Genomic DNA, 26077 nt, shown 5'->3' on the forward strand with positions numbered 1-26077 from the left:
GTGGATATGACTGACTAGGAAGAGGTGGCCGTGGGCCTTCTTTTTGTTGAAAATTAAATAAAATATATATTTTGTTCTGCACTAGTCTATTTAGCTTCTATCCCTCCTGGAATCCCCCTCTTCCTCCTCTCTGTCACCTTCTGAGGCTCCTGGAGGAGATGAAAGATTAGCAGGCCCGGTTCCAAACTCTTCCCACGGCAGAGCCAATATAGCTGGGGACAGGGGAGGCCACTGATTATGATTCTTTGGAAATGTAGCAAAATCCTTACAAACTTTAAAATCCTGTTGGCAAGAACCAGTGAAACCAAGGAAAACAAGCATCTCAGGACTGTGACCTAAATTAAGGCCTTCAAGTGAGCAAAGGAAGAGCAGATGAAGCACTCAGGGCAGCCGTAATCCCATCAGATGTAGGTTAGGTAGTTTCCACCTCTGCTGTGTACTTCATCAGACTTTTTGATAATGTTTCCCTTAATTTCTCCAGCATCTTAATAATAATGTTGGTATTTGTTAAGCGCTTACTATGTGCCGAGCACTGTTCTAAGCACTGGGGTAGACATAGGGGAATCAGGTTGTCCCACGTGGGGCTCACAGTCTTAATCCCCATTTTACAGATGAGGGAACTGAGGCACGGAGAAGTTAAGTGACTTGCCCACAGTCACACAGCCGACAAGTGGCAGAGCTGGGATTCGAACTCATGAGCCCTGACTCCAAAGCCCGTGCTCTTTCCACTGAGCCACGCTGCTTCTCCTTCCATCCTATATTAAACAGAAAGGTGAGGGGATCATCTTGTGGTTCCCACTGTCTGTTTTTCAATTTCTTAGAGTTGGAATAAGGTGATTTTGCTAAGGAATCAAGCAGAAGCAGCCTGGCCTACTGGAGAGAGCATGAACTTGAAAGTCAGAAGAACCTGGGTTTTAATCCCAGTTCTGCCACTTGTCTGTTGTACGACTTGGGGCAAGTCACACTTCTCCATCCCTTAGTTACCTCATCTGTAAAGTAGGGATTATAAAACTTTGAGCCCCATGTGAGACTTGGACCAACCCGCTTAGTTATATTTATTTACCCCTTTGCTTAGTACAGTGGCTGACAGTAAGCGCTTAACATTACTCTAAAAAAGTGAGTTCTTTGATTTGATCTTCCTAATAGTGACTCTATGTGTGTTTGTCTATATGTATTCGCAAGCTTTTGTGTCCCTCTTTGACATGTGGACATGAACTTTCGACACTAACTCCTCACTGTAGCTACAGGTGAGGTATAATCCAACCCTGCACACTTGATATCCCTTATTTGACCATAAATTTAGGAAAGTATTCTTTTCACTTGAGGCATAGAATGCGTAAATCAGTCCTAACCCCAATTTTACCATGTTTGAACTTCCTCTCCTCCCAAATCTTGTTACCAGAGCTGAAAATAAATATGAAAATTGATTTACCTGGTATTTCATTCCTCATCTTGCTATATCCTGTCCAAAAAGAGTTAGTAGGAAGAAGAATTGATTGTGGTACATTTTGATCAGAAATGTTTGTACCAATAAGGAAAAAGAATGGGTGGCATTAAGAAGATCTAAGAAAAGATGTCAAGGCCAGATGGTAAAGGGAAACTGAAGATAAGGGTGGTAGAAAAGATATGCAAGAGTCAGATGTGAGCAATAGCTAAAGCTCTGGCCATCTTACCATCAATAATAATAATAATAATAATGATATTTGTTAAGTGCTTACTATGTGCCAACTGCTGTAGAGAAGCAGCATGGCTTAATGGAAAGAGCCCGGGCTTGGGAGTCAGAGGTCATGGGTTCTAATCCTGACTCTGCCTCTTGTCTGCTGTGTGACATTGGACAAGTCACTTAACTTCTCTGGGCCTCAGTTACCTCATCTGTAAAAATGGGGATTAAAAAATGTGAGCCCCATGTGGGACAATCTGATTACCCTGTATCTACCCCAGCACTTAGAACAGTGCTCTGCACATAATAAGCACTTAACAAATACCATAATTATTATTAATTATTATTACTAAGCGCTGGGTAGATACAAGGTAATCAGGTTGTCCATGTGGGGGGTCACACTCTTGATCCCCATTTTATAGATAAGGTCACTGAGGCATAGAGAAGTGAAGTGGCTTGCCCAAAGTCACCCAGCAGACAAATGGCATAGTCAGGATTAGAAGTCACGACCTCTGACTCCCAAACCCAGGATCTTGCCACAAGGCTATTCTGCTTCTCAAGAGATGGGGATGCTTCTTGTCATAACCAGGCATTTGGGCTTTGCAGTGAAGGTTGGGATTTTGACTAAAGAAACCCCAGAGCACTGATGTACATATCTTTACATTATATATTATGTTTTTTATATTAATGACGCCCTCCCCCTTTCGACTTTTAGCTTGTTGTGGGCAGGGAATGTGTCTACCAACTCAGATGTACTCTTCCAAGTGCTTAATACAATGTTCTGCCCAGAGTAGACACTTAGTAAATATGATAGATTATGATCATGATCATTATTCCAACAAGTTGCTTCAAATTCTTCTGGTCTCATCACTCCCTCTTTGGTTGATATTAGCTTGGGATAGGATTGCCTGAAAATGTGAGGGTGATTCCAGACTTGTCACTGCTCTCTATAGAATTATTTTAGCTTGACATTTTTAGTTTCAGATAAATACATTTAGCACCTATTCACAATGTATCCCTAGAGTTAGAGCCAGGAGTCACCAGAGAGAGGATGATAATAATAATAATGATGGTACTTGTTAAGCGCTTACTATGTGCCAAGCACTGTTCGAGGCACTGGGGTAGATACAAGGTCATCAGGTTGTCCCAAGTGGGGCTCAGAGTCTTAATCCCCAGTTTACAGATGAGCAACTTAGGTGCAGAGAATAATAATAATAATGACATTTGTTAAGTGCTTACTCTGTGCAAAGCACTGTTCTAAGCGCTGGAGAGGATACAAGGTGATCAGGTTGTTCCACGTGGTGCTCACAGTCTTAATCCCCATTTTACAGATGGGGAACTGAGGCACAGAGAAGTGAAGTCACTTGCTTAATGGCACACAGCTAGCAAGCGGCTGAGCCGGGATTTGAACACATGACCTCTGACTCCCAAGCTCGGGCTCTTTCCACTAAGCCACGTGTGCTGGGGAGGGAAAGGGAGATAACAAGAAACAAAAAGTGGTAAGAAGTATTTGAGATTAACGGACTCACAGAGATGGAGAGAAGCTGATGCTCCAAGGCCTAAAAATCACTAAAGTGATCTCTGAAAGGTCACTGTGAGGCAGAGAGAGACCACTAACCATTACTTAAATAACCATGAAAAATGATGGTCAGCTAGCCTCTGATCTTAAATCACTAACTCAGACATTAGATTGCAAGATCTGCTCAAGGAAGAATCAGCTCTTTAATCATTCATTCAATAGTAGTTATTGAGTGCTTACTATGTGCAGAGCATTGTACCAAGTGCTTGGAATGTACAATTTGGCAACAGAGACAATCCCTGCCCAATGACAGGCTCACAGTCTAATCGGGGGAGACAGATGGACAAAAACAAGACAACATAATCACAATAAATAGAATGAAGGGGAGTGTTGACTGCGTTCAGAGCACTGTACTAAATGCTTGGGAGAGTTTTGTAACAAAAATACAATAGGTAAGAATCCTAGCCCACAAGAAGCTCATAGTCATGAAGCAGCATGGCTCAGTGCAAAGAGCCCAGGCTTAGGAGTCAGAAGTCATGGGTTCTAATCCCCGTTCTGTCGCTGGGCAGCTGTGTGACTTTGGGCAAGTCACTTCACTTCTCTGGGCCTCAGTTACCTCATCTGTAAAATGGGGATTACAACTGTGAGCCCCACATGGGACAACCTAATTACTTTGTATCTACCCCAGCACTTAGAACGGTGCTTGGCACACAGTAAGTGCCTAACAGATGCCATCATGATGATGATGATAATTACTGGGGAGACAGATAAATTAATTACAACTACGGAAAATGGCAGAATGTAAAGATTGATACATAAATGCTGTGGGGCTGGGAATGGGGTATCAAAGAGGTTAAGGAGTACAGATCCGAGTGCTTTTCCTTAGCAATTTAGAGTGGTGAATTGTATTTCCACTGGACCCTCTCCCGTGTTTAATGTATTCCTCTCTGTCCAACAGGCACTTGACTAAATGATAAAAGAGGTGAGACATTCTCTTACTCCTCTTCACCCCTCCCTGTCTTCCACTCCTAACTGTCATCGTCGTGTGTCTTAACTTAAGGCCTTGCTCTGTGGAAAGGGCATTTTACAAAGCAGTGAGGAGAGTGTTCGTGAAAATCAGTAGTTAGGAATCCCTGGGAAACAAGGGGTTCTTAATCGGAGAGTTTTTTTCTCATATTCCTGAATTTTCCCCTCAGTTCAAGTGGATGATTAACCCGGCGTGACATTCTCCCCTCCTTGGGCATGATAAAAATATCCAATTTGGGATCCTGAATTTTCCATTAAGTGACCCGATCTGCCCTCCAGCAGCCTTGAGCAGGAGATAAGGCACGATCTGAGGGAATAAATAACGCCTGGTTCATCCCTCTGGTCTGCATCCCCTTGTCTGGATCCAGAGAGCAACCATGAAATTCATTCTCTTATTAGCCCTTTTGGGGGCAGCTGGTGAGTTCCCCGAGTTTCCTTCTGCCTCTATTACATTATAATGTCCCATGCACCTAATGCAGTAGTCTGCACATAGGAAGCATTTAGTAAATACCACTGATTGATTAATTGATTGATTGATGGGGAGTAGGAGGGCTGGTCTACTGGAACAGCAACAGCAGGCAAGGGTCTTCTCTCACCAACAAGGCAGCTCTGCTCAATTAAAAGGTTGAGACTTCGGGTTACCAAGATAAGGGACAGCTGGGATGAAATGGGCTTGGGAGCGTGAGTAGGAGGAGCAAGGAGAGGTGTCTAAGGGGAAGGAGGAGGAGGTCACAACTGGAGGAAGGGAATCAGAGAAAGCAGACAAGATCATGAGAAGGAATGGTTGTTTCTTCATAACATCTGCCTCCCAGCAGCAGCTCTGAGGGCTACTCAACCAGGGGCTCAAAATGGAGTCAGAGGTGGGCTTTTGCAAAATGAGGGGAACAACATGTAGTTCAGTATCCCCAAATCAGTCATGGAAGACTCCAGAGGAAGATTTTGGGTCACATCCACTTTGGACCTAAAACTGGATTGGGCCATGACCCTGAAAGGGGCAAATTCCATTTGGGATTTCCAGGCTGTGGCTCTGTCCTCTACCATCTGCGTCTCCTCTCTCTCTCCCTCAGTGGCCTTCCCTTTGGATGATGATGATGACAAGATTGTTGGGGGTTACACCTGTACCAAGAACTCTCTCCCCTACCAGGTATCCCTCAACAGTGGCTACCACTTCTGTGGTGGCTCCCTCATCGACAAGAAGTGGGTCGTGTCTGCTGCTCACTGCTACAAATCGTAAGTGAATGAGAAATGACCCCATAATGATGGGGGGTGTCAGGGTATGACTCTAAGCTCAAGCAGAAGAGTCTCCCAGTGCCCCGGCAGTGCGAAAGGTGGCCCTGTTTCCACTAGGTTTTCCTATCCCCAAACATATCCTAACCATTGTGGATCTGTGGATGTCTTGGTCTCATTCATGAGGAATATGTGATTGGGTGGAGGAGAGTGGTGTGTGAGAATATCTTCTTTGTGGTGTAGAAAGTGGATGGAGAGGAATGAAGAGAGACATAGTAGAACACTGTGGGTGTTGCTTTATGAGACTTAGATCTCGGGAAAGGGACCGTGCTATTGGCCAATGATAATGTAATAATGTTGGTATTTAAGCACTTACTATGTGTTGAGCACTGTTCTAAGCACTGGGGTAATCAGGCTTATTTGATTACCTGAAACAGGGAAATGAGGTTGTCCCATGTGAGGCTCACACTTTTAATCCCCTTTTTACAGATGAGGTAACTGAGGCACCGAGAAGTTAAGTGACTGGCCCAAAGTCACACAGCTGACAAGTGGCGGAGCCGGTTTTAGAACCCATGACCTCTGACTTCTAAGCCCGTGCTCTTTCCACTGAGCCGTACTGCTTTTCTAATAAAGGAAAGTGATAATCTAGTATAATATGAATTTAGAGTTCCTCAACTATGAGTCCATAAATAAAATGTGTTGTGAAACAACAATTATACATTCTGGGGAGAAAGGACCTTAAAAACATGCCAAGAAATTGAAGTCAACAGATCAAATGGCTAATGATCACTTGACTTTGAATGATACCTTCATCCTTCCAAGTGCTAAAATGGGAGGGTGCCCTTTCTGCATCAAGATCTGCTATGGAGATTTTGCAAAGTGTGGGGTTGGGAGATGGGGATGGTAGCAAGATGGAAATGTTCTGTGTTAGTGAAGCAGTGTTGCCTAATGGAAAGGGCACAGACCTGGGAGTCAGAGTATCTGAGTTCTAGTTCTGATTACCACTTTAACGATGTGTGACACTGAATAAGTCACATAGCTGATCTTTGCCCCTGTTTCTTCATCTGTAAAGTGGAGATTCAATATCTGCTCTGCCTCTCAGTCAGAATGTGTTCCCTGGTTGGGGCAGTAACTATCTGGCCTGAATACCTTGTATCTAGTCCAGCTCTTAGTATGGTGCTTGGCACGTGGTAAGCACTTAATAATTACTGCAATTATCACTATTATTTGCCAACCTTTAGGAACAGACAGGACTTCCCTCTGAGAAAGGATGACAGGTTTCCTTGGCAATTTTATGATGCAGAATCACGGTAGAAGTGTTGTTTGTAGAGGGATGGGTCATACCCCAGCTCTGCAGCATCCCCACTGCCTTAAACCTGCTGGGCATTCCCTGCCCTTTCTAGCCACTGGAAGGTGAGTGGCTTGGAGAACCACCAGGGCGTCTACGGGGTAGCGTGCCTGGAACTTAACTGATGCCATTGACCAAAATGGTCACAGGGAAAGGAGTGGTCTGGTCCAGTAGGAATGGGCAGTGGAGATAATTTATTGTTGCAGAACACTGTACTACATGCTAGGGAGAGTACCACTTAATAGAGGTGGTAGATACGTTCCCCGTTGAACGAGCTTACGGTCAGGTACTCCCCAGCATGGAGGTTGTGACTGATCTCACAGCCCTCTTCTCTTTTCCAGCCAAATCCAGGTGAGACTGGGTGAGCACAACATTAATGAAATTGAAGAGACCGAGCAGTTCATCAACTCCTCCCTGGTCATCCGCCATCCCAACTATGATAGCTGGGTTCTGGACAACGACATCATGATGATCAAGCTGTCGACCCCCGCTGCCCTCAACAGCCGCGTAGCTTCCGTCTCCCTGCCCTCCTCCTGCGTGGAGGCCGGGACCAAGTGCCTGATATCCGGCTGGGGCAACACCCTCAGCTCTGGCAGTGAGTGACCCTTCAAGACCTAGAACTCACCCACGTCTCTCGTGATGGCTACCTCTCTGGGGCTGGGTGGGAGAGGGATGGCAAGGGGGGTGATAAGATGCATCTGCATTCTTGTTGGGGCTGGGCGAATCTGTTGGCAGCTCTGAGGATTGTATGGTGAGGTTTGGGCTTGGATGTCAATCGGGGGATCGGAGGGGTGAGGTAGGTAGGAGGATTAATCGACAAGATGACTTTTCCCCACGTTTCATGCAGCTGACTACCCCTCGCTGCTTCAGTGCTTGGATGCCCCTGTGCTCTCCGAGTTTGATTGCCGCAATGCCTACGCCGGGCAGATCACCAGAAACATGATGTGCCTGGGCTTCTTAGAGGGTGGCAAGGACGCCTGCCAGGTAATTCTACTCCTCCACTCTTCCCCAGTGCCCACACTCTCCGACTCCCTATCTCCCTCTCTATTTCTTACCCTAATATTGGTTATAGTCAAAGGAAAATGGGTCCAAATACATTCTGTCCTATGGTCTTTTCTCGGGTTCAGAGATCATCAATCGTCGATGGTATTTAATGAACACTTAGTATGTATAGAACTCTGTACTGATTGCCTGGGAGAGATGGGGCTCTCACCCCTGAGATATAGTTAAGGAAGGAGTTGAGGTTTTGCGTTCCTAAGTTCTAACGGTCCTCTCCCTTCTGATGTATATAGGGCACTTAAGGCATGGTCAGAAATGGAAAGTCTGTGGATGGACGGTAGGCTGTTCAAATTTGGCCTTCACCTGTGTCTCAATACTGGTTCTTCATCTCAGGCCGGAGCGCAGGGCCTTGGCTAAGTAGGGTGAGGCCGGCAGCTCTGACCTCTGCCATCTCTCCCCAGGGTGACTCCGGTGGCCCCGTTGTCTGCAATGGCGAGCTCCAGGGTATCGTCTCTTGGGGCTACGGTTGTGCCCAGAAAGGCAGGCCCGGTGTCTACACCAAGGTCTGCAACTATGTCAGCTGGATCAGAAACATCATTAGAACTTCCTAAGTGGTGTCCTTCTCTTATCGTCCCATGGGCGCTCTGGTCTCTCCCTGCTACCTTACCTTCTCTCTTGATCGCAAATAAACCTGTGCTTTCCAACTTCTATGTGTGGCTAGAAATTATTTCACTGCATTTCCTCCCTACCTCCCGTCCATGAATCTGGGATATCAGACAGCTCCATGACAAGGCGGTACATTTTCCCTGTGGCCATTTATTCAGGCAAAACCCTTCCAGATGATATATAAGATGTCATTTTTAAATATCTTGGGGAAAAACTGTCTCACAGTTTGAATAACTAGATCACCTAGCCAGAGGAGGAGCTGGGGAAAAGGGAGGGGGGATTTTCAGTGAAAATGGAAGGGAGGGAATTCAGTATTATCACGGAAGCTGACCTCCCTTCTTGCAGAGGGGACTCCAGTCTGGGCTGCTTCAGCTGGAGGTTTCCTAGCCGGTCACGGAGGGATGTTGCTCTTGTCCCTGCTGGGGCAGCATGGCTCAGTGGAAAAAGCCTGGGCTTGGGAGTCAGAGGTCATGGGTTCTAATTCCGGCTCCTCTGTTTGTTTGCTATGTGACCCTGGGCAAGTCACTTGACTTCTCAGCGCCTCAGTTACCGAATCTGTAAAATGGGGATGAAGACTGTGAGCCTCATGAGGGACAACCTGATTACCCTGTATCTCCCCAGCGCTTAGAACAATGCTTGGCACATAGTAAGCCCTTAACAAATACCAACATTATTGAGAAGCAGCATGGATCAGTGGAAAGAGCCAGGGCTTGGGAGTCAGAGGTCATGGGTTTGAATCCCGGCTCCGCCCCTTGTCAGCTGTGTGACTGTGGGCAAGTCACTTCACTTCTCTGTGCCTCAGTTACCTTATCTGTAAAATGGGGATTAACTGTGAGCCTCACGTAAGATAGCATGATTACCCTGTATCTACCCCAGCGCTATGTGCTTAACAAATACCAACATTATTATTATTATTATTATTATTATTGCTCTTGGGATTACAGGAGGGTAGGGAAGAGAGTGGGAGAGCTGTTTTTTCTGTTGCCCTAGATAATGAACATAGCCCCCATCAGTGGATATGACTATCTGGGGGGACATGGCAGTAGACGTTCTCTTTATTGAAAAATACAGAAAATATATATCCCTCTGTGCTAGTCAACCTGGCTTCTCCCCTTCATGGGATCACCCTCCTCCTCCCGTCCGTCAGCTTCGAAAGCTCTGCTCCTGGAAGAAGTCGAAAGAGTGGCATTCATTCATTTAGTCACATTTATTGAGCGCTTACTACGTATAGAGTACTGTATTATGCTCAGGGTAAAATACAATATAACAATAAATGGACACATTCCCTTCCTACAGGTACATCACCAACTCCTTCCACAGCAGGGGTGATGGAGCTGGGGATGGGGAAGGATATTGATATGCTTCTTCAAAACCTTTATAAAGTTTGGATAAAGTTTCAAATCCTATTGACAGGAACCAATGAAACCTGGTGGCTCAGTCCTGTGCTGTAAATTAACCCCTTCAACCAAGCGAAGGGAGATAATAATAATGTTGGTATTTGTTAAGCGCTTACTACGTGCGGAGCACTGTTCTAAGCACTGGGATAGATACAGGATAGTCTGATTGTCCCACATGAGGCTCACAGTCTTCATCCCCATTTTACAGTTGAGGAAACTGAGGCACAGAGAAGTGAAGTGACTTGCCCACAGTGACACAGCTGACAAGTGGCAGAGCCAGGATTCGAACCCATGACCCCTGACTCCCAAGCCTGGGCTCTTTCCACTGAGCCATGCTGCTTCAGATGAGACATTCGGGGTCGCTGTAATCCAATCAGAAATTGCTTAGGCAGTTTGCCTCAGAGTTATTTGTGTTGTCTCCCCTGATTTCTCTAGGATCCTCCAGGCTATATTAGACAGAAAGGTATGTGGGGCAACTTATGGTTGCTTACAGTCCTCTAGTTGTAAGCTTGCTGAGGGGGAGGAGTGTGTCTGTTTATTGTTATTTTGTATTCTCCTAAGGGCTTGGCACAAAGTAAGCACTCAAATATGGCTGACTGACTGGTGTCTGCATTTTCTATTGCTTAAAGTCAAAATAAGGTGATAGAGCTAGGAGAGCAAATAGAGGGAGAAGTGAGAAGCAGCATGGCCTAGTGGCTAGAGCATGGGCCTGGGAATGAGAACATCAATGGACAGGGATTTTCTCTATCTGTTGCCGAATTGTATATTACAAGCACTTAGTACAGTGCTCTGCACATAGTAAGCGCTCAATAAATGCTACTGAATGAATGAATGAGAAGGACCTGGGTTCTAATCTCAGCTCTGTCACTTGTCTGTTTTGTGACCTCGGGCAAGGCACAGCTTCTCTGTGCTTCAGTTACCTCATCTGGAAAATGGGAATTTAGATTTTGAGCCCCATATGGGACGTGGAATGGGTCCATCCTGATTAGTCTGTATCTACTCCAGAGCTTAGTACAGTGTCCGGCACTTAGTAAGTACTTAAATACCTTTTTTATGGTTATCTGATTAGATGTCCATAGTAGTGACTCTGTGTGTGTGTGTGTGTGTGTGTGTGTGTGTGTCCCATTTGTCACTTCATAATAATGGTACTTGTTTCGTTCGGTTTTGCTTTGCTGTTTGTCTTCCCCATTTAGACTCTGAGCCCGGCATTGGGAAGGAATTGTCTTTATCTGTTGCCAAATTGTACATTCCAAGTGCTTAGTACAGTGCTCTGCACATATACAAATGAGCACAGTGCTGAAGGGAGGAGCAGAGGGTGGGGAGGAGGGGAGGGGGAGCAGAGGGGAAAGGGGACTCTCACTAAGGTGGCAGGTAAAGGATGACAAGGACAGATGAGAAAGGGAAGCTGCAGATACAGGTGGTAGAAGAGATATTTACGAATTAGATATATGCAATGTCTAAATCTCTGAGATCTTCCCATCAAGAGCTGAGGATGCTTCTTGTCTTGTCCAGGGATTTGTGCTTTGTACTAAAGATTCAGGTCTTATCTAGAAAAACCCCCCAGCACTTACGTACAGCCTGGGCTTGGGAGTCATAGGTTCGAATCCCGGCTCTGCCACTTGTCAGCTGTGTGACTGTGGACAAGTCACTTCACTTCTCTGGGCCTCAGTTCCCTCATCTGTAAAATGGGGATTAACTGTGAGCCTCATGTGGGACAACCTGATTACCCTGTATCTACCCCAGCACTTAGAACAGTGCTCTGCACGTAGTAAGCGCTTAACAAATACCAACATTAATATCTTTACATTATATATTCTAAATTATTTATTTATGTTAACCACTACTTCTCCCCTCTAGACTGTAAACTTGCTGTGGGCAGGGAACCTCTCTAACAACTCTGTTGTGCTGTACTTAGTACTTAGTACAGAGCTCTGCACGTAGCAAACCTTCGATAATTGCCACTGACAATGATCATTCAAACAAGTTTCTTCAAACTCTCCCAGTCTCATTCCTTCCTCCTTTGTTGATATTAGCTTGGGTTAGGATCACATAAAAACCTGAGGGTGTTTCAATTCTTGTCACCTCTCTCTATTGAAGAATTTCAGCCTGTGGTTCAGTTCCGTTTTTAGTTTCAGGCAACTGCGTTCGTCACCCACTCACTTCTGAGAAAAATTTCCACCCACAGAAGAGACAGAAGTAGCAGCCAATCAGTATTTTGGACGTATTGAGGTGTGAACATCAAGCCTCACACTTCGAGGCTATCAAAAGACTCTTTTCGGCATTCATTTTATATTGCCCTATTTTAAAAAGTTAATACAGATTTATACCTTATAACAGCCGAGAAGGAATTGGCTTGGTTATAACAGTTACCTCTGTCAGAGTGGGTGACATCTGAGGTTTAGTGGATATATGGCCTAGAGTTTGTGGTCCTCAAATTATATCTATGTGTTGGGAGGGGGGGAAATACTGTTCAAGGAGCAGTGGAGTAGAGGACTCCACTGAAGAAACACTAAATGAAAGATGTTGGGACCATGGTAATTTTAAGTAAGAACGATCGGTAAAATGGTATTTACTGAGTGTTTAGTGTACAGAGCACTGGTCTAAGAGCTTGGGTGAGTACAGTGAAACAGAGTCAGAAGACACCACAAGAAGCTTACAGTCCAGAGGAAGAGAAAGACCATCTCTGACCTGATTTAGCTTGTATCTACCCCAGTGCTTAATACAATGTTTAGCACATAGTAACGGCTTTGCAAATATGAATTGTACATTCCAAGAGCTTAGTACAGCGCTCAATAAATACTATTGAATGAATTAAATGCAACCACTCACTATTATTAATTTGTGTAAAAGGAGAGACGTCTTGACATTAAGCCCATCGGAGGCTAGGGAAGCTTGCAACTCTTCCCTGAGGGACAGAACCCTAATTCCCATTTGGGTATTCTTTGATGATAGTGATGATGATGGTATTTAAGTGCTTACCATGGGCCAAGAACTGTTCTAAGTGCTGGGGGGATACAAAGTAATCAGGTAGTCCCACCTGGGGCTCATAGTCTTAATTCCCATTTTACAGATGAGGGAACTGAGGCCCAGAGAAGTGAAGTGATTTGCCCAAAGTCACATAGCTGACAAGTGACGGAGCAGGGATTCGAACTCATGACCTTTGACTCCCAAGCCCAGGCTCTTTCCACTGAGCCACGCTGCTTCTCTAAAATAATGTTGGTATCTGTTAAGTGCATACTATGTGCCAAGCACTGTTCTAAGCACTGGGGGAGATACAGGGTAATCAGGTTGTCCCACGTGAGGCTCATGGTCTCAATACCCATTTTACAGATGAGGTAACGGAGGCACCGAGAAGTCAAGTGACTTGCCCAAAGTCACACGGCTAAGTGGCAGAACCAGGATTTGAACCCATGACCTCATGACCTCTAACTCCTAAACCTGGGCTCTGTCCATTGAAGCACGCTGCTTCTCTATTCTTTCCCAGTGCAGTGCTCTGCACCCAGTAAGAGCTTAATAAATATGATTACTATTATTACTACAACATGGGGCCCATGTTCTAGAGATGACAAACTGTGGAAAAAATATATCTTCTCTTTTTGCCCCCAGAAAATAGAAGGATCATCTTTTTTGTTAGTTAATGGACTTTGTTAAACGCCTACTATGTGCCAGGCACTGTATTAAGCGCTGGGGTAGGCACGAATTAATGAGGTTTGACGCAATCTCTGTCCCACATAGGGCTTGGTCTTCAACCCCATTTTACAGATGAGTGAACTGAGGTACAGAGAAGTGAAGTGATTTGCCCAAGGTCACACAGCAGATGAGTGGCAAAGCTAGGATTCTAACCCAGGCCTTTCTGACTCCCAGGCCCGTGCTCTATCTACTAGACCACACTGCTCTCTTTAAATGTGGAGTATCATGAACCCTATTCTTTTCCTCACAGGATATATATTGTATTATATAGTATTATATAGTATATTGTATTACATAGTATATATATTGCATTATATAGTAGAGTGCTCAGCACACAATAAGCACTTAATCAACATTATTACCACTATCTGCAGCTTCACCACTTCTTTGGTGGATAGGGTGATGAGACAGCACATATTATAACCAACACCAAATAATTTGAATTTCTTTCCAGGAATTGATTTATTCAGTGCAGAGGACAGTAATCTAAACATCCTGAAAAGGAATTAAATTTCCTCTTGCAGTGAGGGTTTCCACAATTTGAGGAGGGCTGAGAGACCTTGAAGAAGGGCAGTAAGGAACTGGTGGGGGAGGATGAGCGCCGAGGGCTCTCTCAGCTTGTATACCCAGTCTATTATTGTCTTCCAGATATCACCATGATCCTTTCTGTTGTTGCCGTGTAAGTGTGAAAATCAAGATGCTGCTCAAGGAAAATAGTCCAGGGAAATCTAAGTCTGGTATGTATTGTCAAACTTCTCCCTGTGAGGCTGTCCACACTCACTTCGCTCATCTGTATATATCTTTATTACCCTATTTATTTTGTTAATGAGGTGTACATCCTCTTGAGTCTATTTACTGCTACTGTTGTTGTCCGTATGTCTCCCCCATTTAGACTGTAAGCCCATCCATGGGCAGGGATTGTCTCTATCTGTTGCCGAATTGTCCATTCCAAGCACTTACTACAGTATTCTGCACCTAGTAAGCGTTCAATAAATAAATACTATTGAATGAATGATATTTACTTTGAATATTCCAGAAACAGATTGACCAGGCTACGCCTCACAAATATATGGATAATTGTTCCCGCAGTCATCGTAGAAGATTCTATCCCTTGATCTGAAAACAGTGCAGTCTCCCTTGTCTTGAAGGTTGTGAATTTCGACTCTGCAGAGGAAATGGGTGTGCTAGTTATTATCATCACACAGAAATCTCAAAACATTTCCTTCCTCCAGGTCCGATGTGACACCCAGGCATACGCCTATTATTTCTCTTCCAGGTTCACGCTAAACTTAGTAAACACTGAGCCTCTTAAATACCTATTTTCTCCAGCTGCTGGGAAAAGGTGAGAGAAGGGCAAATGGAGAATTGTTCTACATTCTGTCACATTGGGGAGATGGAGAATGCAGTCGATTTCTTCACAGGGATTACCCACATGAGCATGCAGGTAATAATAATAATAATAATGGTCTTTAAGCACTTACTATGTGCAAAGCACTGTTCTAAGTGCTGGGGGGGAAGCGATACAAGGTGATAAGGTTGTCCCCTGTGGGACTCACAGTCTTGATCCCCATTTTACAGGTGAGGTAATTGAGGCACAGAGAGGTTAAGTGACTTGCCCAAAGTCACACAGCTGACAAGTGGCAGATTCGGGATTCGAACCCATGACCTCTGACTCCCAAGCCCGGGCTCTTTCCATTGAGCCATGCTGCTTCTCTTGATATCCCGTTGCCCCTGAAAATCATCTTTTAATTTCAAAACAAGCTACCGAAAATGGTAGACTGCAAGATCTTTGTGGACAGGGATCATTTCTACCATCTCTTGTGTTATTGTTTCCCAAATACTTAATCGAATGGTCTGTCCATAGTAAATCCTCAACAAATACCACTGATTGATTGATTGGTGATGGTTCTCACCTTTCCCCTCATATCTAATCTGGTACCCCGAGAGAGCCACTCTGTCAGCAATTTGTCATGGCTCCAAGAATGAAAACTGATTCATTTGGCTGTAGCACATGATAGATGGAGAGGCTGATCACTTACAGAGAAGCGGCATCAGTCAAGCAAGCAATCTGTGGGATTTGTTGAGGCTTATGGTGTGCAGAGCACTGGTCAGAGTGCTTGGGAGAGTATCAAACCGAGTTGGTAGACCCGTTCTCTGCTCTCCACATCCATCAAATGCAAAAGAGTCCTACGGTGGGAGAGACTTACACGTTGGAAGGCTCATCGGAGCTATTCAGCCACTTCCAAGGCGCACCAGGTCCTTCCCTGGAGAGTCCCATCCATCCTATTATCGGCACAGCTTTAAGGTAATCCTGTTTAGGACACAGACGGACTCAATTATTAAGTTTTTTTTTTCATTTTCCTATCATTATTATGGTATTTGTTAACTGTGTAATATGTGCTCAACCACTGTTCTGAGTAGATACAAATTAATCAGGCTGGACACAGTTCTTGTTCCACATGGGCTCATAGTCTAAGTAGGAGAGAGAACAGGTATTGAGCCCCCATTTTACACATGAGGAAACTGAGACATAGAGAAGTTAAGTAACTGGCACAAGGTCACACAGCAGGCCAGTGGAAGAGTCAGGATTAGAAACCAGGGCTTCTGACTCCCAGGCCTGTGCTCTTCCTACTAGGCTGTGCTGCTTCCTCATCTCTTACCTGAGATTTCCTCCAGCTACAGAATCCCACCTCCTCTAGGAAACCCCCTGGGATTTCTCTCTCCTCTTCCCTGCCTTCTCTTCCTCTCCTTTTCTCTTGGGAAGTAGAAGCTATAAGAGATATTTGGGATCAAATTACTAGGCTTTTCTTTCTTCATGACTTTTCCTCCTGCAAGTAGTCAATCACATTCATCTTCATGCTGACGAATAAACACTGTAGATATTCAGGCATCACCAACATTTGATCCTTCTGACTGCTCTCCTTTCCCCCTGGAGCCAAATCAGTTCCTCTCCTTTCAGCTGGGAGATCTACCTGACCCAACCCTGGGAAACTGAGGGTCCATCAGTATGCTCATGGTGACATCAATGATCTCTCTTCTGGAAAATAATAAATTCTAATGGTATTTGCTAAGCACTTAAATATGTCAAGCACCCTTCTAAGTGCTGGGTTGATCCAAATCAATCAGGTGGGACACAGTCCTGGTTATATGTGGGGCTCAGTCCAGGGCATAGGGTGAACAACTATTCCATCCTCATTTTACTGATGAGGTAACTGAGGCATAGAAAAGTTAAGTGGCTTGCCCAGTGTCCCACAGGAGGCAATTAACAGAGTTGGGATTATAACCCAGGTCCTCTGGCTCCCAGGCCCATACTCATTCATTCAGTCATTCATTCAATCATTTGAGTACTTTCCATTAGGACTCTTTCCATTAGGCCCTGCTGGTTTGCTTGATGTTTCCATCTTTCCCTAGGAGATATAGGGAGTTGCTTTCTTACGGTGGGGGCCATTTTAAGAAGACACTCAACCTTGCCACTTAATTTGATAGATAATATGTTCCCATGTTCTGAGAGAGCCTTTCTGTGAGCATCCTCTAGCGAGAGTCTCATCAATTTCTTTCTTTTCTCACACTGCTAAGGCAGAGTGACTATTTCCTCTATCTTGGATACTGAGGCACAAAACGATTCAAATAATATAATAATTACTGACTCAACCCAGAACTGTAATCCAGAAGACCTGGTTTATGTGGGATGAAACAAACCCTGATGCCCCACAAAGAAAAATGCATGAAGAAATACACTACCAGCTCCTCCCTGCTGCTGATCTGAAGGAGGGAGGCCTTTAAAGAGGCACAGATAGTTTTGCTCGTATGCCAAGATGCTTTCTGCTGTGTCACATAATAACAGCTTCTTCCATTTCCAAACCAGGTCTCTGGACAAGTCCTGCAGGAACAGTCTGGTAAAAGAGAAACATCTATTTGAACAAATAGTTTTCAATATTTTAGATCTGCTTTTACTGTGGATACATCAAAAGACATATAACCACTCATGGACAGACCTAGAACATCTCAGGAAATCTTTGACTTCTCCCTCATCCGCTCAATAGTCCAACGGGTGGAATGAAAGCAGTGTTGCCTAGTGGAAAGAATTCAGGCCTGGGAGTCAGAGGATCTGGGTTCTAATTCTGACCCCTCCACCTGTCTTCTCTGTGACCTTGGGCAAGTGATTTCACTTCTCCAGACCTCAGTTACCTCATCCATAAAATGGAGATTAACACTTAGTAAGCCCAGTGGGAGATATGGACTGAGCCCTACCTGATTATCTTGTATTTATGCCGGGGCTTAGTATAATGATTGGTTCACAGTAAGTGCTGAAAAAATATCATTAGAAAAAGAGAGAAAAAGAGAGAGAGGGAGGGAAAGGCTGAAGTTAAAAGAAACAAACCCAGTCCTATATTTCCCCAACCACAACTTGAGCACTTCTGCATCACTTAAGCATTTAGGGGCAAAAATCTCTATTGTATTTATGTACATGTTTCTATATTTTACTGCTTCCCTCTCCTTGAATTGACTTTATTGTCTATTTCTCTAGTAGATTGTATGCTCCTTGAAAAGAAGAATCATGTCTATTAATTCTCCCCTAATGACCAAATTGGTGCCCTCAACACCACCCTCTCTCATGAACTTATTTTTATTAGTAATAATTATGAAATGTTAAGTATGTGTCACGCACTGTTCTAAGCATTGGGGTAGATACAAGTTAATCAGGTTGGACACAGTCCCTGTCCCTCATGGGGCTTGCACTCTTAATCCCCACTTTACAGATTAGATAATTGAGGCCCAGAGAAGAGGAACGACTTGCCCAAGGTCACGTAGCAGATAAGTGTGATTTAACTCTCTCCCTTATCCCTTCTCCTACCACTAACCCTCAGCCCTGAATCACCTTCACAGTATGCTTCCTTCACTCCTGTGCACAAGCTGCAGAGAGTTGCTGGTGGAAATCTAGACAGCAGGCCGATCTTGTCCCCTTCAAGTTCATCCTTGCCAGCTTTAAATCCGCCCTCTCCCCTGCCCAGCAACGTTATTTCTTTCTCTTTATTGGTTCCCATGCCAGTTGTTTCAGACGTTTAACTCCCTACTCAAACACCCATAGTCTGCCTCCCCTATATTTTCCCCCTAATGACCTGGTAATCTACTTAATTGAGAAAATTGCAACCATCGGGTGTGATCTACCTAAAATCTCCACTGCTCCTCTCCACTCTCTTCCCTCTCCTGCTGCCCCTTTTGCCCATCTTTCCCAGCAGTATCTCTAGAGGAGATCTCCAGCCTTCTCTCAAAATCCATCCCCTCTACTTGTGCCCCCAACTCCATCCCATCACACCTGATCAAGTGCTTACCCCTTCCCTTCCGTCCCTGACTGTCATCTTCAACTGTTATTTATCCAGTGGCTTCTTCCCTAGTGCTTTCAAACATGCTCATGTCTCCCTTATCCTAAAAAAGCTCTCCCTGACCCCACGGCTCCCTCAAGTAATTAACCCATCTCTCTCCTACAATTCCTCTTGGAACTCCTTGAGCGAGCTGTCCACACCTGCAGTCTCCACTTCCTCTTCTCCAAGGTTCTCCTTGAAACCCTCTAATCTGGCTTCTGCCTCCTTCTTTCTACAGAAACTGCCCTCTCAAAAGTCACAGATGATCTCCTTCTTGCCAAATCCAATAGACTCTTCTCCATTCTAATCCTCCACGACCTCTCAGCTGCTTTCAATACTGTCAATACCCACTAGTCCTGGAAACGTTATGCAACCTTGGCATCACTGACACTGTCCTCTCCTGGTTCTCCTCCTATTTTTCTGGCGACTCCTTCTCAGTCTTTTTCATGGAGTCCTCCTCTGCCCCCCACCCCCTATATGCGGGAGTTCCTTAAGGCTCAGTTCTGGGTCTCCTTCCATTCTCCATCCATACCCACCCCCTTGCTTCATTTCCAGCTTTAATCTCTCTCCTGTGAAGTGTTTTATTTCCTCCTGCTTTTCAGGGCTTCTCTACTGGTTTGTTCCATCAGCACCTCAAACTTAACATGTTCAAAACAGAACTCCTCATCTTCCCATCCAAACCTTGCCCCCCTTGACTTTCCCATCACTGTCGACATCACCACTGTCATCTTTGTCTCACAAGCCCGGAACCTTAGCTTTATCTTAGACTCATCTCTCTCATTAAACTCACATATTCAATTTGCCACTAAATCCTGTTGGTTCAACCTTCACACCATCACTAAAATAAATCCGTCCTTTCCTCTCCATTCAAACTGTTACCACATAAATACAACTGTTTATCCTATTCCACCTTGCTTATTGCACCAGCCTCTTTGTTGACCTCCCTGCTTCCTGCCTTTCCTTGCTCCAGCTCATACTTCACTCTGTTGTCCAGATAATTTTTCTACAAAATCGTTCAATCCTTGATTCTCCACTCCTCAAAAAACCTAGAGTGGTTTCCCCTCCATCTCTGCATCTATCAGAAACTCCTTACTATTGGCTTTAAATCACTCAATCACCTGGCCCCCCTCCTACCTCACCTCACTGCTTTCCTACTGCAACCAAGCCAACACATTTGGCTCCTCTGCCAAGCTACTCACTGAACTTTGATCTGGTCTATTATATCACCAGCCTCTCACCCATGTCCTAACTCTGGCCTGGACTGTAGACTACAGACCATATTTTTAGATTGTCGGCTGGTTCATTCATTCATTCACTAGTATTTATTGAGTGCTTACTATGTGCAGAGCACTGTACTAAGCGCTCGGTATGTACAATTCAGCAACAGATAAAGAAAATCCCTGCCCATCGACAGGCTTACAGTCTAATCGGGGGAGACAGACAAAAACAAGACAACTTAATCACAATAATTGTGATTATTGCTCGTTGTGGGCAGGGAGTGTCTCTGTTATATTGTTACACTCTACTCTTCCAAGCACTTAGTACACTGAACTGCAGACAGTAAAAACTCAACAAATCAAATTGACTAACTGGAATAACCTCCCTTTTGTGTATTTGGCAGATGATAACTTTCACCACGTGCCAAACCTTCTTAAAAGCACATCTCCTCCAAAAGCCTTTCCTGACTAAACTCTCATTTCCTCTTTCCCACTCCCTACTGCATCACCCTTACACTTGAATTTGCACCCGTTATTGACCTTTCCTTTAGCCCCACAGAATTACACACATATTTGTAATCCATTTATTCATATTAATGTCCATCCTCCCCTTTAGACTGTTATCTTGTGGTGGTCAGGGGACATTTCTACCATCTATTCCTTCATTTAATTGTATTTATTGAGTGCTTACTGTGTGCAGAACACTGTACTAAGCTCTTATACAGTACAATTCAGCAATCAGAAGAGACAATCTCTGCCCACACCATGTACTGTCCTCTCCCTAGAACTTTGTACTTTGTTCTGCACACAGTGAGTGCTCAATAAATACAATTGATTGATGGATTAACTGTTTCTATTGTACTCCCTTAAGGGTTTAATACAGTCCTCTACCTGCAGTTAGCTCTCAATAGATAATACTAGTATTTGTTAAGCATTTACTATGTGTCAGGTACTGTTCTAAGTTCTGGGGCAGATACAAGATAATCAGGGCTCACAGACTTAATCCCTGTTTAATAGGTGAGGGAAGTGAGGCAAAGAGAAGCTAAGGAACTTGTTCAAGGTTACACAGCAGAAAAGAGACAATGTTGGGATTAAAACCTATGACCTTCTGACTCCCAGGCCTGTGCTCTGTCCATAAGGCCATAATTGATTGATTGATTTAGATACATGCAGACAGAATGACATCTCTACCATTTAAAAATCTAAGATCTTTCCGCTGCATTAAAAGGGCCACAATCTAATTAAAGAGAGCATAGACATCCATTCTTTAATGGTATTTAAGTGGTTACTATATGCCAGGCACTGTAGTAAACTCTAGGGTAGATACAAGCCAAGAAGATTGGAGAATGTCTCTGTCCCACATGGGACTCACAGTCTTAATCCCCATTTTACAGATGAAGTAACTAAGGCACAGATAAGTTAAGTGACTCCTCTAAGGTCACACAGCAGGCAAGTGACAGAGTGTAAATAAGAACCGACATCTAATTCCTGGGTGTTTTAGGGTTCATTCCCCACTGACTCTGTCACAGGACACAATCCATCCATTTTGATTCAGTGCTATTGCTGTCAATGACCAAAGATGACTCTAAGTGATAATGTGGTAAGGACAAATAAATAATACTTGAAGGGAGAAATCTGGGGACCTTAGATCTTCTACTGAGCTGCAAGGCAAGAGATAAAGACGGGTAATGGTTGTTTGCCTTAGCAACCAGAACGAAAGAAGGTGTTTAAAATCTTCAGCACTTACCTTCCTGAAGTCCTGTGGCTGGGGAGAAATGTTTGAGTCCTTGGCTTGGGGCTGCTGTGGAAACAGAAATTTTAAATTTCCTTTCACTTTCTTGGGAGATCCTGTCTTGGATTAAAATGTGATTTTAGTACATCAGCCGTAATAAACTATGAGATGGGTTTTTCGACAATGAAAGTATCAAGTTCTGAAAAATATTCGATCACTAGTCTCACCTTGTGCTCTTAAAGTGGCCAACACAGCCAACACTGCCAAGAATAAGAAGCAAAGGACCCCCAGAAACAGAATGATGCACTTCCAGCGAAAGGTTAGAGATTGTCCTGGAGAAAGGGAGACAAGCAGTTGTAGAAACTATTTGAGATAGAGATTGAAGAGCTTGGAGAAAAACTGACCCCTAAAAGTTACTTAAGTGATCACCGTAAATGTTGGAGAGCTGTCACTGTCAATTAAACGACAAATAATATTGAAAACCAGTGAGATTCAATGGATGAAAGTTTAAGTTCCACCGTTAGGTTGTAAGTTTCCCAAGGATCCTTTCCTTCCATTTTTTTCCTTCAGGTATTTAGTAGAGTCCTCTGCACATAGCAGGAGTTCAATAAATACTGCGGGTTGGTTGATAAAAAAAAAAAGTCAGAGATTCTCTTAGTCCTCTTTACCCCAAACTTTCTCCCACTGCTTCTCATTAATTCTGTTGTATTGTATTCTCTGGGGACTTAGTACAGTGTTCTGCACATAATAACTCAATAACTATCAATGTTTGATTTACCTTACAATCATGTAATTAATATTCACACTGTACAAAGCTTTGATACGAAGTGTTTTGATGAGTCCATAAAAATTAGGGAAGAATTGAATCCCTGGCTTCAAGGGTCCCTTAAAATAAAACTGAACATAGTCTTACAAAACCACGCAATGTAATAATTATGAGGATGATAATGAGAACAGTGATGATAATGATAAAGTCTTTTAAACTCTTTCTTTGTGTCAAGAACTGCATTTAGTTCTGGGGTAGAGTCATGAGAATCAGGTTGGTCATGGTCTCGTTCAAATTCAAATATTTATTTCAAAAGAAAAAGAACATTGTTTCTCTATTTTCCCATTCTCCCCCTCACCCCGATGTGTCCTTTTGAAGCTCTGGCTTCCAATTAATCTCCTGGGTTATATAATTAACCTTCTGGTTTTCCTCTCCACCAAGGAGTCTCCCTAAACCCTTCACTTGCTCTGACTCTTCATTTCATTTCCTTTAAAAATGAATCCCTTTAAGAGCTTTCATTCTTGAAATGCTGGAGGAAACTGCACTCTCACGATTCTGTGATTGAATTAGGTGGACTACCAGAGTATGTTTAGCTCTAGAAATGATAATAATGGACCTGCAGAGGCCACACCTTGCAATTTGTTCTTCTTCTTGACGTCCTCAAGGCTCCTTCTGTACTGCTCCTTCCCAGCCTTGATCATATTCAGCTCTGTGTAGACCTCCTGTGCTTGGCTCATCTCCGTCTTTTCTCAGATGTTGTTGCTTTTACCAGTCCCCTTGATAGTGGTTATTGAAAAGGCAGAGTGAAATGATTGCTTCCAACTAACCGGTACCAGAACGATAAAGACGTTGAAATGTTCCCACCTTTCAGATCCAGGTTCACTGTGGTGTATGCCTTTGAGGAAAGATCTTAAAGTAGGAAGATCCCTGAGGTTTTCAGGGAGATCTTCACTCTTTCTGCTATCTGTCTAACACAGAGTGCATAAGAATGCCGGTTGTGTCTTGATCACTGTAGGTATCCGGTAATAATTCCACAAGAAGCCAGTTCATATGTAGGTCTGCAAAACAGATGAGGGAGACTTCTAGAATCACCATCTTTACCATGGACAACACAGTTAATATAGGCAACGGGATGAACAGTTCTGTAACAATCCTGCAATTCCGTGGTTTCACCATCAACCAAGATGTCATATCACCTTTACAGATAGACTTTGAACTGTTAGGCTTCATATACTAAATAATTATGATAATTTTGGTATTAAGCTCTTACTAGATGCCGAGCACTGTTCTAAGCTCTGGGGTAGGTACAAAGCAATTGGGTTGTCCCACATGGGGCTCACAGTCTTAATCCCCATTTTATAGATGAGGTAACTGAGGCACAGAGAGGTTTAAGTGATCGTTCAAGGTCACATAGCAGACAAGTGGGGAGCTGAAATTAGAACCCACGTCCTCAGACTCCCAAGCCCGTGCTCTTGCCATGAGGCCAAGCTGCTTCATATGACTGCATATGCACTTGAACCTGTGCCCTTGGACATTTATTATTTGCCCCACCGCAAACCCCACATAACTTTAAATTATACATTATAAATTATTTATATAAATGTCTGTCTTTCCCTCTAGACTGTATGATTAGGGAAGGTGTCTGCTAATTCTGTTACATTGTACAGCACTTAGTAGAATGTTCTGCACAGAGTAAGCGCTCAATAAATATGGTTGATGGACCTACCACAGTGTTTATGCCAAGCATAGCAATCTGTAATTCTGAATTAGTCAGAACACAAGCCAATAAAACTGACCTTTCAAATCCCTTTTGGAAATCCATTTGCTGAATTAAGGTAGAGATACGAAAAGTAAATGAAGAATGAATTTAACTACCAACTCTGGAAAAATAAAGAGAGCATTAAGGCTTGCCCAAGCCTCTATAAGATGAGGAAGATAAATTTAGGATCTAGCGCTCTCAGTAGATTGTTGGTTAGGGAGAGTCTCAGAAAGGCCTGGTAGAAGAAATATGATCTCTTCAGATCGCATTTGATGAGAAACCTTCTTTGAAGTCTTTACTTTTTTCTTTTTATTTGCCATTTGTTCAGGAAATGACTGAAGGGCTGGAGTTTGTTACATTCATACATTCAGGAGTTCAATTAAATAGCAATAGAGAAAACAGTAGACATTACTCCAATCCTAGTCTAAACATTGGAAGGGCTTTGTTAAGAAAAGAAAAATAAAGTAACAGGAAATACCTGAGTGTTTGTCCGTCAACTTCAGGAATCCCACAGTAAACCCTGAAGTAGATGATGGAACTACGAAGGACTTGAAGACCGCTCTCCAGGGAAGAGAGATGGAAAATCACAACTGCATGTTCTGTGAGAAATCTGCGAAATGGCCTGAGTGGAACTTGAGTGGCTGCACAATGTTCCTGACTGCCTGACTTGACAGGAAGTTCTCAGGCTGCCTGTTGCTTGTTGTTTGCAATGCTGTCTACTGACACCTCCGGGATAGAGACGTCTCTTGGACCCTTTGCACCTTTGCATCTTCCTACCGCTACTGGTCCACCAGTTTCCACACTTCCCACTTACATCGGTAGAGCCATTTAGTGTCACCGTTCGGCACATCTTGATCCTATCCACTTTTTGATTTCTGAGAAAGAGATGAACAATTAGCCACCTTAGAGCAATCTATTTCCAGACTGTGAAAAGTTGCTGAGCATCAAAGGCACTGGCAGCTTCAGTCACTCCCTTTGTGTATCATTCTCAGGTGTGAACATCTTACCTCACACGCTTATGAAGAAGTCACAGAAGGAATGAATCACCTAAGTCACATGTTTATTGACTGCATTTTAGGGATGCCTTGTCCGGCACTTATTTTATATTGAACAGTCACAACAACCTATTCTCTGCTTAAAACAAATATCCGTGAAACAATCCCTTCTATAACTTTTAGTGCGGAGACTGCACGTTCAACATCATACAAGCCAACACAAATGAAGCACAGTGATGTTCAATATCAGCTTTTCCTTGGGTTCTGTGTGGTTGAATGTGGACAACCCTAAGGAGAAGTAGACTTCAGGGAAGAATATTTGCCTATCAGTCTATTTTAGCTATATATGCATTTGCATAAGCATAATAATGATAATGTTGGTATTTGTTAAGCACTTACAATGTGCAGAGCACTGTTCTAAGGGCTGGGGGGGATACAGGGGAATCAGGTTGTCCCACGTGAGGCTCACAGTCTTCATCCCCATTTTACAGATGAGGTAACTGAGGCACAGAGAAGTGAAGTGACTTGATCACAGTCACACAGCTGACAAGTGGCAGTGCCGGGTTTCGAACCCATGATCTCTGACTCCTAAGGCTGGGCTCTTTCCACTGAGCCACGCTCTAATGTTTTGAACCTACCATTATCATTTTATCTCTATTGGTAAATATTTCTGTGACTATCTCCTACATTATATTGACAAAATCTTGAGGACA

General features: G+C 43.7%; 2 protein-coding genes across 4 annotated transcripts; one reads left to right on the forward strand and one right to left on the reverse strand.

The window, feature by feature from the left end:
- Nucleotides 1-4576: 4576 nt before the first annotated feature.
- LOC100086459 (cationic trypsin-3-like) lies at nucleotides 4577-8487 on the forward strand. The gene is made up of 5 exons (XM_001508547.3): nucleotides 4577-4622; nucleotides 5273-5435; nucleotides 7122-7375; nucleotides 7628-7764; nucleotides 8241-8487. Exons 1-5 carry the CDS (start codon nucleotides 4583-4585, stop codon nucleotides 8388-8390), a joined length of 744 nt encoding a protein of 247 aa, XP_001508597.1. The 5' UTR covers nucleotides 4577-4582; the 3' UTR covers nucleotides 8391-8487.
- An 859-nt stretch (nucleotides 8488-9346) lies between these two features.
- On the reverse strand, nucleotides 9347-25075 carry LOC114817882 (natural killer cells antigen CD94-like). 3 transcript variants are annotated; one of them, XM_039914509.1, is made up of 9 exons: nucleotides 24848-25075; nucleotides 23475-23668; nucleotides 23242-23386; nucleotides 22072-22176; nucleotides 21860-21913; nucleotides 17274-17425; nucleotides 15740-15843; nucleotides 14555-14696; nucleotides 9347-9609 (listed from the first exon to the last, which is right to left on the reverse strand). In XM_039914509.1, the coding sequence occupies exons 3-8, from the start codon at nucleotides 23345-23347 to the stop codon at nucleotides 14585-14587; spliced, it is 633 nt and encodes a 210-aa protein (XP_039770443.1). In that variant the 5' UTR covers nucleotides 23348-23386; nucleotides 23475-23668; nucleotides 24848-25075; the 3' UTR covers nucleotides 9347-9609; nucleotides 14555-14584. The 3 variants fall into 3 exon arrangements, with proteins under 3 accessions (XP_039770443.1, XP_028938287.1, XP_028938288.1); XM_029082454.2 differs by having other exon boundaries at nucleotides 23242-23668; XM_029082455.2 differs by lacking the exon at nucleotides 22072-22176 and having other exon boundaries at nucleotides 23242-23668.
- Nucleotides 25076-26077: the final 1002 nt, after the last annotated feature.

The sequence above is a fragment of the Ornithorhynchus anatinus genome, chromosome 17 (assembly GCF_004115215.2).
Source record: "Ornithorhynchus anatinus isolate Pmale09 chromosome 17, mOrnAna1.pri.v4, whole genome shotgun sequence".
In the NCBI taxonomy this organism is placed as follows: domain Eukaryota; kingdom Metazoa; phylum Chordata; class Mammalia; order Monotremata; family Ornithorhynchidae; genus Ornithorhynchus; species Ornithorhynchus anatinus.

What these genes read in the sequence shown, in the direction of transcription:
- LOC114817882 (XM_039914509.1), bottom strand. Translation starts at nt 23,347, where the DNA reads ATGAGCCAAGCACAGGAGGTCTACACAGAGCTGAATATGATCAAGGCT. An exon ending in GGCCACTTTAAGAGCACAAG is followed by an intron (nt 21,914 to 22,071) that starts GTGAGACTAGTG and finishes CTGTTTCCACAG; the next exon opens with CAGCCCCAAGCCAAGGACTC. An exon ending in TCAGCAGCAGGGAGGAGCTG is followed by an intron (nt 15,844 to 17,273) that starts GTAGTGTATTTC and finishes TGTCCTAAACAG; the next exon opens with GATTACCTTAAAGCTGTGCC.
- LOC100086459 (XM_001508547.3), top strand. Translation starts at nt 4,583, where the DNA reads ATGAAATTCATTCTCTTATTAGCCCTTTTGGGGGCAGCTG. An exon ending in AGCCCTTTTGGGGGCAGCTG is followed by an intron (nt 4,623 to 5,272) that starts GTGAGTTCCCCG and finishes TCTCTCCCTCAG; the next exon opens with TGGCCTTCCCTTTGGATGAT. An exon ending in GTGGCAAGGACGCCTGCCAG is followed by an intron (nt 7,765 to 8,240) that starts GTAATTCTACTC and finishes ATCTCTCCCCAG; the next exon opens with GGTGACTCCGGTGGCCCCGT.